This window comes from Myotis davidii, unplaced genomic scaffold (genome assembly GCF_000327345.1).
Source record: "Myotis davidii unplaced genomic scaffold, ASM32734v1 scaffold299, whole genome shotgun sequence".
Lineage (NCBI taxonomy): Eukaryota > Metazoa > Chordata > Mammalia > Chiroptera > Vespertilionidae > Myotis > Myotis davidii.
The window spans coordinates 1,974,704-1,984,406 of record NW_006293088.1 but is presented as its reverse complement, the minus strand read 5'-3'; the positions used below and the strand labels follow the sequence as shown (position 1 = coordinate 1,984,406).

Here is a 9,703-nt window from a genome sequence, read left to right as displayed (position 1 = left end):
CCACCTACCTGCATCCTCCACTTCTCCCTCCCTCTCGAACCTGCTCCAGTCAGACACCCCTCGCACATGCACTGCCCTTATTGAGGATCCTAACTTCTACTCCACTGAGGCCAGTGGTCGCCTCGATCTTCCTCTCCCTTGACCTCTATCAGTATTTCAAACAACCTGTTATCTTTGGATGTTCCCTTTGAAACACTCCAGGGACCCTGCCTGCCCTCAGTTTTCCCACTACTAGCTGGCTGGTCCTTCTCCGATGCTTTAGTGGATATTCCTGGAGCCCTTCAGTGCCTCGGGGCTCGGGCAGCTTGTCACATGACTCTACAGTCAGATGACTCCCCAAACTCTAGTTGAGCATCTCCCATAAACTTGGCTTGGCTATCTGCTGACCCAGCACAACTTCTTGAGTATCTAACCAACACCATAAACGTAGTATATCCCAAACTGGACAGATCTCTCTACCCCAAGCACCTGTTTTTAATTCCCTACCTCATCACCGTAGATAGTCAATCCTTTAGGCTGATCCGACCAAGCACCTAGTGCCACCCTTATTCTCCTTGTGGCCTGTGTTGATCCGAGAATCTTGTGCTAAACCTACTCGCCACGTGCAATGCCCTCAGCCTGGTCTGAGCTGCTGTCCTCTCTTGCCTGTGCCTGTGTCACTGCGCAGGCCCCCCGGTGGGGTTACCTGCTCCGCCCCTGCCATTTGACAGGTCCAGTCTTAGCTCAGCCCCGTGAGCAGCTCACCTGTGGCAGGATATCAGCTAATGTCCCCCTGGATCTGAGCCCCCCATGGCCTTGGAAGAAAGCCAATGTCTCCCTCCTCACCCTCCCGCCCCCCTTACCATTACCCACAGAGCTAGTCCACAGGACCTCTAACCTGTGCCCTATCTCTCTTCCTCTCGCTCACTCTGCCCTGGCACGTGTGTGTCTTTGACCCTTGACCTTGCCACCTTGCACTTCCTATGCAATTTGCTTTTCCTCCCGGTATTAACACGATCGCTTTCTGGGCACCTTCGGGGCTCTGGTCACGTTTCCACTTGGAAGATCCCTCTGATCATTTAAAACAGAGACAACCCGCTCCATCCCCTTCCTCCTTCCCATGGCCCTTTTACCATCGGACAGATGTGTGTGTTGCTATGTCTTCTCCCCCTGCCGCTTGTGTGTGCGCGCACACGGCTTTACACCTGAAGGAGGAAGGGCCCGCCTGGCATGCAGCTGTTGCCCTAGGACCTAGAAGGGTCCCTGGTTCCTGGCTAAGCTCAGTGCCAGGTGCACAGGGCAGCCAACGTCCGTTTCCATGGCCCTGACATTCCGGTTGGGAAACAGCATGTCGGGTGCCAAAAGCTGCGACTGGAAAAGCGTACGGTGGTCCCTTAGTGGTGGGGAGGGGAGAACGTGAACCGTAGATGGCAGGAAGGGCCTCTACGGTGACACCTCGGCGGAGCCCGGGTCCTTAAGCGTGGAAGGGGCTTGCGGTGGCCAGGTATTGAGCCCTCCCTATGTCTTAGAGGGCCAGGAGCCTTCCAGAAGGCTGGGGAGGCGAGCCTTCCAGGGAGGGGTCCCCTGGGGAGCGGCCACCAGGCACGCAGTGGCATCGTGACCACAGTGGACTTGTTTCGAGTTCCCAAGGGGCTGGGGGAGACACAGGACTACTTGGGCCTCTCCAGGCTTCCTCACAAGAAGCGGTCTATCTCTGAGGAACTTTCTCTGCTAAGCTGAAAGCACCCCAAAGGCCCTGCTGCCGGCCTTGGGCAGCCCCGGGGGCTTAGCCACGGCTCTGAGGCTGCGCCCAGCAGTCCAGGGGCCGACCTTTCCCTCCTGTTGCAGGGGTCTCCCTGGATGCGGACATCTACCGCAGAGGGCAAGTGGAGCTGGCGAGTGACAAATGGGCTAAGGTGAGGCAGCGGGGGCCAGTGCAGACCAGGGCCCCGGTCCCACACCCGGCAGCAACCTTGCTATGTGACCTTCCTCATGTCGGTTGAAGTGCTGCAACATAGATCAGAGCTGATAAAGCCCGTTTCTAGCTTTTCACAAAACGAGAATGCCTGGCAACACTGAGTTGACATCCACGCCTGGTGGTGCAGCCAGCAAGAGCAGGGGGTTAGCGGTCCCCGTCAGTCCCCACTTCTCCTGACCCCAGTGGAAAGCCGGTGGCCCGTCCCTGGACAGTGTTCCCTTGCTCTTGGTCCACGGACCTCGGGCTGTAAGACACTTGAGCTGGCAGATTCTGACCTAGAGATTCCCATCACCCTAAAGAAAAACTTGGCTCTGCCCCCGATGAAGGGGGAGGGGGGAGGCATCTGGGAAGCAGAGGATTCACCTGACGTCTTCCTGAGCCAGCATTCCTATCGCCTTTGCAGAAAAACTGGGCCTGGGGCCCCAATGGCTGGGGAGCCATCCTGCTGGTGAACTGCAACCGGGATGGCAAGGCCCAGGATGTAGACAAGACCAAGGTGTTCTTGTCTGAGGGTAAGAAAGAACTGGCCCCAACCAGGGATGCTGCCACCTTCCCACCCGGGGCTCTGCCTTGTCCCAGCTTCATGGCCCCACCCCTCAGCCAACCCAGATTCCAGGCCCGGGTCCCTGATCCGGGCCAATCAAGTCTCTCATCAATGGCTTGAAGCTTGTAAGTAGGAAGGAGGAGGCCCCACGGCCCAATGGGGAGAGCATGGGCTCTGATGTCCTGTAACACACAGTTACTTCCTGGCTATGAACTTGAGCATGTTGACGTCCCTGACCTTGTTTTGCCATCTGTAAAATGGGCATGACACCGATGCCTTAACAGTGGTCCTCAACCTTCTGGCCCTTTAAATACAGTTCCTCATGTTGTGAGCCAACCATAAAATTATTTTCGTTGCTACTTCAGAACTTAATGTTGCTACTGTTATGAATCGTCATGTAAATATCTGATATCCAGGATGGTCTTAGGCGACCCCTGTGACAGGGTCGTTCGACCGCCAAAGGGGTCACGACTCACAGGTTGAGAACCGCTGTGTTAGAAGGTGGACTAGAAGACTAAATGAAGACTCAAAGGGGCATGTAAGACTCTTCTAAAAGCCCTCTGAGTCCGGGGCAGGAACCCTGACCGGCTCAGGCGAAAGCAGTCTCGGTCTGGTCTGAGGTGGGGTCGGGGCCTAGGTTCTAGGTCTTAGCCGTTTACACCGAGGCTGGAGGGAAACCCCTCGCTGAACTGACCACTCCAGGCCTCGTCCTGGGTGCCTGTGGACTGCCTCGTGGGGTCAGGGCCATCCTCGCTCAAAGTGGGCTCAAGGATTGCAAGCTTCCTGTGGCCTCCCAGGGACCGAGACGTAACGCCGGCCTGGGTGGCTGGGGCCAGCACAGGGGGTGGAGGTCCCGGCGCTCCAATACACAAGCCCCGGCCCCCGAAGTGCTGGCCTCCGGACACCCTTGGCCTTGTCTCTTGCCCAGAAATAAACAATCTGTCCCCGATGATGCTAAGCGTCCAGGGGCCCAGCTGCTTCTTAAAGACCTACCGGCTGGTTCTCTACACCTCCAAGGAGGAGGCCAAGAAGGCGAGAGTCTATCGGCCCCCAGGTGAGTGCTTAGCACCGGCCCTGCCTCCTCCCTCACCTCCAGGTGAGCTGTGGCTACACCCCGCACACCACAGGGTCCCCTCACAGACCTGCTGGGGTCCTAGAGGTGCAGGCCAGGGTCTGCTGTGGCCAGACCTGTGTGCCTGGGATTGTCTGGCTGCCACAGCCACTGAACTGTCTTCACACGTGGGTGAGGCCTTGCACCCTGGGGCCTCTCCCCAGTGTGGGTGCCCGTCCTGCTGGGTTTTCGTGTCTGGAGGAGGCGACATGCACAATAGCTAGAACGAGCGTGATTGCCGATGTAGATTAGGTAACGGCTCCTCCCCGTTTCTCCTGCCAGAGGAACGGCCTGCATTTCGGACATTTCTGAACCAGGACCCCACTAGATTGGGCTTCCAGAATGCAGAGGCCAGGAAGCCGGGTGCAGCGATGCTGGCATGTCCGTCTCGGGCACCACGTCACACATTGCCACCTTCAGCCCTTATCAATCTGGCAGGCAGGCGGCCTGCCCCTGTTCTAGAAAGTGGAGCCATGTTTAGCTTCAGCTGGGCCTTTGTTGAACCTGTGGTTTATAATGGACCAGCCTGCCCTAGCTGGTTTGGCTCAGTGGATAGAGCATCAGCCTGCGGACTGAAAGGTCCTGGGTTTGATTCCAGTCAGGGGCACATGCCCGGGTTGCAGGTGCAATCCCCAGTAGGGGGTGTGCAAGAGGCAGCCAATCAATGATTCTCTCTCATCATTGATGTTTCTAGCTCTCTCTCCCTCTCCCTTCCTCTCTGAAATCAATAAAAAACTATATATATAAATAAAATAAAGATATAATGGACCAGCCTGTGTCCAGCGTGGGAACAGGGCCAGCTTGTGAGGCGAGGGCCCAAAGGGCCTTCTAGGTAAGATGACCATGTCGTGCCTGGGTCATAGGCTTCTTGCCACTTCTTATCCCTCCTTATCCGGATATGGGTATGTTAATCATAGCACCTGCCTCTTGGGGGTGAGGAGGCCAATGAGCCGGTGAGCCTTCCCCACAGTTCCTGGCACATAGTAGGTCCTCAATGAAACCTTAGCTTTGTTTTAAAACCGGCAACTGGGTCAGAAGGTCAAGTGCAGAAGAACTGAGAGGGCTGGTAAGGGGCTTGTAGCAGGTGAACTTGGGACCCACTCGCCCCTGCTACCTAGCGAAGCATCTTAGGGGGGAGCAGCTATGGGGAGCCCAGGGCCCTGGAGTGGCTGAAGGTGCTGGGTCTGCAGTAACTCTGGGGGCTGCCAGCCGTGATCCAGCCTATGAAGCTGGGAACGCCCTCCCCCCGCCCCCTGCACAGTCACACAGTTGGAAGCCCTGCAGTGAATCGAAAGGGCTGTGGCTCCGGGCTGGGGAGCTGTGGGGGTCCTGGAGGAACTCACCTTGTGCAGTCTGATGCCTCGAGGCCTGGTTCGGGGCCAGCAGAGAAGCCTCTGGAAGACTAGAAGCAGGAGGCCCCAGGAGCGTGCGCAGCTGGCCCAGCTTCTACACGGCCGGGACCCTGGGTGAGGTGACAGCTGGCCTGTCCACCCTCTCCTAGCAGACAACTCAGACACCTTCACCTTCGACTTGGTGCTGGGGCCTGGCTGCCACACCTACACCTTTCCCCCCCTGGAGAGCTCCCTGAAGGAGACCTTCTACGTGGAAGCCACGGAGTTCCCATCCGCCAACTTCTCCGGCCTGATTTCCTACTCGGTCGCCCTAGTGGAAGAGTCTGAAAACACAGTAGGTCCCCGAGGAGGTCACCACCTTTGCAGCAGGAACCGTGTGGGGAGGGGCAGTGTCCACTGCGGGGAGAGGGGAGAAGGCGTGGTGGGCGGAGCTGGAGTCTCCTGCCCTCTTGGAGGAAAGACAGCACAGGTGAGTGCCTGCAGGTGGCCGCACGGAGCAGCTGGAGGCCGGGGGCGGCAGATGTGGACCCAGGTCACCAATAGGACCCTGTCTCCTATTGCAGTTCACTCCAGAGACCCTGGTGCACAAGGACATGGTCGTGTTCAGGGTGGCTCCTTGCATCTTCACCCCGAGCACCCAGATGCCTCTAGAGATCTACCTGTGCAGGTGAGAACCCCTCGGGCTGCCTGTGCCAGGCCGCTTCCGCCCCAGCACCCCCTTTTATCTGTCTGTGGGCGGTTGAGTAGAGGACTAGACTTCTCCCCAGGAAAGTGAAGTCCTTCCCTTTGAGCTGCCTGGTCCCCAAGGGTCCTCAAAGGGGTCTGAGCACTTACAGCGCGAGGGATGGAGCAGTGAGGGGTCCCCCCCAGGTGCTAGGGGAGGCTGACAAGTAAACGGTGTGACTTCAGGGAGCACTAAGCGCCCTGCCGCGAGGTAAGAGGAAGGAATGAGGACAGCCAGGAGGCCTGCAGAGCTGGAAGAAGGCAGGGGACAGGAGGACGGAGGGAAGGGGGGGGACTAGGTCAAGGCCAGCAGGCCCCGCGGCCCCTGTGGAGGTTTGCCAGGCAAATAATCCCAGGTGGGCGGTGGGCAAGGGTATCGTCATGACGCATCCTAGACTCGGAGCGGGGAGGAAGGAAGGTGAAGGGGCAGAGTGATGGGAACAAGAGCAGTCCAGGGCCAGAGGTCCCCGTGAGGTCAAGCCTCTGGCCCAGCAACTGGACGGGGCGAGCAGGGGAGAGGGCGTGGACGGGACTGGACATTAGATCAGGATCTCGGGCTAGAAGGCTGAGGTAGGGTCGGTAATGAGATCTGTCAAGTCAAGGACCCAGAGAGGCCACGATGGCCTGGAGGCAGCGACGCGTGGCGAGGAGGACCACAGCCTCCGCCATGGGCTGCTGGGGGCAGGGTCCGCAGAGGAACAACAGGTTTCAGAATGAGAACGGAAAAGACAGGAGCTCGAGGAGTGTTGCTGATAACACATGACAGACTCCAGTGAGATCTGTCAAGTCAAGGACCCAGAGAGGCCATGATGGCCCGGAGGCAGCAACGCGTGGCGAGGAGGACCACAGTCTCCCTAAGTAGTTAAATGTTTGTGTACCTGAAGACATGTTGTTCAGCCCTGGCCAGTGTTTCTCAGTGGTTAGAGCACTGTCCCACACACTAAAGCGTCATGGGTTCTATTCCTGGCCCCAGATGTAGAACCAGGTCACCAACCAATCAGTGTGCCTCTCTCACATCAATGTTTCTCTCCCTCCCTCCCTTCCTCCCTCGCCCCCCTCCCTTTCACTTTTTCTCTAAAAAAGCAATGGAAAAAAACATCATGTGAGGATTAACAAAAGAAAATGAAAAAGACATGTTGTTCACTCACAGGAGGCATCGGCTGAAACCCTGGTCTTCTGGGAGTCCCCATAGTGGTGGGATTCAGGCATGGCTTGATCCAGCTTAGCCACAGATGGCTGTGACACTGGGGCTACCCGTCCTTACCCAGCACACATCCTCAAGGCCACCCTAGACCTCGTCAGGCTGATCAGCTCCTGTAGCCTCATAGACCCCAGAAACGGCGTTTCTGGAACAATAACATAGAATGGGGCTGCAAGTTTTATACCCAGAACCAAGCTAGGACCCCGGTTTTGACACTTTCCGATAGTGTGACCTTGCTGGCATCAACTCGGGGTCTGTTTATAAAACGGGCGATCTTCTTAATCTCAAACATCATTGTTTATCTCCATAGGAACCAGCATACATTATGGACAGGATAACTGTGCTAAGATCCTAGGATTTAAGGCCCACCCCCTGCTACCCGTACTAACATGACAACCTCATTGGCCATCTCAAGGGGACACTTTGCTTCTTGACTTCTCGGGGTGGAAATACAGCCCCCTGGGGAGAGGAGTCGGCCCTCTGGGTAGACTCAGGCAGGAGAGCCTGGGGCAGGGGTGGAAGGTAATGTGGATGTGGCTGCGGCTGAGGACAGAGCCTAGGCCACCAGAGCGGGAACAGATACTAACAGTTCTGGACCAGACCCTGCCATGAGCTGGCCCAGTGCTCTGAGCTACCAGCCTGTGTCCCTAGGTTGGGGGACAGCACTCTCCATATCTCGGGGGCAGGGACATAATCTCTCCTAACCGCAAGGAGGTGTCCCCTTCCCTGGGACAGCCCCAAGGCCTTCCCAGCGCCTGCTCTCTCCCCCAGCAGAGAGCTGCAGGTGCATGGTTTTGTGAAGACGGTGGCCGAGCTCAGCGAGAAGAGTAACAGCCAGGTGGCGTCTGTCTACGAGGACCCCAACCGCCTGGGCAGGTGGCTCCAGGTAACGCCCCACCTGGGGAGACCTGTTGGTGGGGGAAAGGCGGGGGGATTCCGACTGTAGCCCACACAACGGGCATCTCAGGCTTCTGGTCAACCTTCCCAGCGAAGCTAAGCCTAACTCGAGGCGCCTCTGCTTTTAGGACTTCAGTGGATGGAGGCTCAGGTGAAATGACTTAGCCCATGTTGTAGCCCCTAAGGAACTGAGCTTAGAGTCTACCTCCTATTTCAGTGCACGTGGTCAGGACCACAGAACACCCTAGGGCAGTGATGGCGAACCTTTTGAGCTCGGCGCGTCAGCATTTTGAAAAACCCTAACTTAACTCTGGTGCCCTGTCACATATAGGAATTTTTTGATATTTGCAACCATAGTAAAACAAAGACTTATGTTTTTGATATTTATTTTATATATTTAAATGCCATTTAACAAAGAATCTACCAAAAAAATGAGTTCGCATATCACCTGTGACACGCATGTCATAGGTTCGCCACCACTGCCCTAGGCAGCGGAAGGGTCCGGCACCTTCAGCTACAGGTGGGCCAAGCTGGCGCATTGCTCCAGGGTCCAGCCGATCTGAGAGCAGGAAGTCCCCCGGTGCTCCATCCTCCACAAATAGCTGAGTGATTGCCACCTGCTGGGCACCATTCTAAGTGTTAGAGAAAAAACAGAAGGGACCACCCTGCCTCTGCTCTAGCAAAGACACCGCACTCAGGTGCTGTAAACGCAAGAAATGAGGTGCTGTCGTGAGCTACTAGACCAAACGAGGTGGTCAGGGTGGAAAATCTTCAAACTCGGGAAACCGGAGCTGGCCAGGCAAAGATCGGGTTAGAAGCAGGAGCCCTCTGGGCAGAGGACAGCTGCCTGCAGGTCATAGTGTGGGCTGCACTATGAAAAGGGGCTGGGCGGGCCAGGTCAGAGTGCAGAGGCCACAGGCCAGGTAGGTGCTGGGTCGTATGTCGGGGTCCTCTTCAGCCCACGGCAGGAGAGAAGCGAATCCAGAGCAAGGTGGGATGACATTGAGGGACGCATCAGGGTGTGAATGTTCCGGTCTGGGTTCGAGAAGAACCCTCCGGCTGAGCGAGAACAGGTCTGGGGAAGGGGCAGGAATCGGGGAGAAGCTGTTGGAGGGCCTGGCATAGCTTAGGGGGGGTCACGTGGCTTCCCCACATGGCCTCAGGGATGCGTCCACGCTGAATGGGTTTTAGACATAAAGCCGAGGCTTGTTCCTAGATGGTGCAGACGGTGAGACCCCAGGTGACGCCCATCTTAAGCCTGATGGATGGGAGAACGGGTCGGACAAAACCCCGAGAAGGGGCCATTGCAGAGCTACCTCCGATTTAGAGTCCTATTTGGTGTTTTTTTAATGTTTTCACTGACTTCAGAGAGGAAGGGAGAGGAAGAGATAGAAACATCAATGGTGAGAGAGAACATTGAGCGGCTGCCTCCTCCACCCCACACTGGGGATCGAGCTGGCATGTGCCCTGACCGGGAATCAAACCCAGGACCTCCTGGGACAATGCTCAACCACTGAACATGCCAGCCGGGCCTGAGCTGAGTTTTGAGGGCTGAGCAGGAGTTGGCAGGAAGAAGGGGTTCTTATTGCCCCTTTCCCCCTGGAGGTGGCCCAGGTACAGGGAGCCCTGTGCCAGGCGAGCCGGTCCCAGGCCGGAAAGCAGCTGATGGAGCGAGAATACCTCCCACTTGTTTTCCTGTCCCTCCAGGACGAGATGGCCTTCTGCTACACCCAGGCGCCCTACAAGACGCTCTCCTTGGTCTTCGACACCCCCCGGGTCTCCAACCTCGAAGATTTCCCCATGAAATACTCCCTGGTGTGGGGCTCGGTTTGGCTGATCTGAACTCGGTCCCACCTCTCAGGCCTGCTGCCTGCCCAGAAATGATGGGGTGCCAGGGGAGAGGGCCCAGGTGGCCTCG

The 9,703-nt window shown here is 57.0% G+C and overlaps 1 protein-coding gene across 1 annotated transcript in view; it reads left to right on the top strand.

Annotated features, from left to right (window-relative positions):
- Window positions 1-9,703, top strand: part of PADI6 (peptidyl arginine deiminase, type VI) — a 20,767-nt gene that overhangs the window by 5,827 nt on the left and 5,237 nt on the right. The window contains exons 4-10 of the mRNA XM_006766664.1: window positions 1,828-1,895; window positions 2,361-2,469; window positions 3,430-3,555; window positions 5,114-5,298; window positions 5,528-5,631; window positions 7,663-7,774; window positions 9,493-9,600. Of these exons, the coding sequence (XP_006766727.1) occupies window positions 1,828-1,895; window positions 2,361-2,469; window positions 3,430-3,555; window positions 5,114-5,298; window positions 5,528-5,631; window positions 7,663-7,774; window positions 9,493-9,600 (812 nt within the window). The remainder of the gene's footprint in view (window positions 1-1,827; window positions 1,896-2,360; window positions 2,470-3,429; window positions 3,556-5,113; window positions 5,299-5,527; window positions 5,632-7,662; window positions 7,775-9,492; window positions 9,601-9,703) is intronic.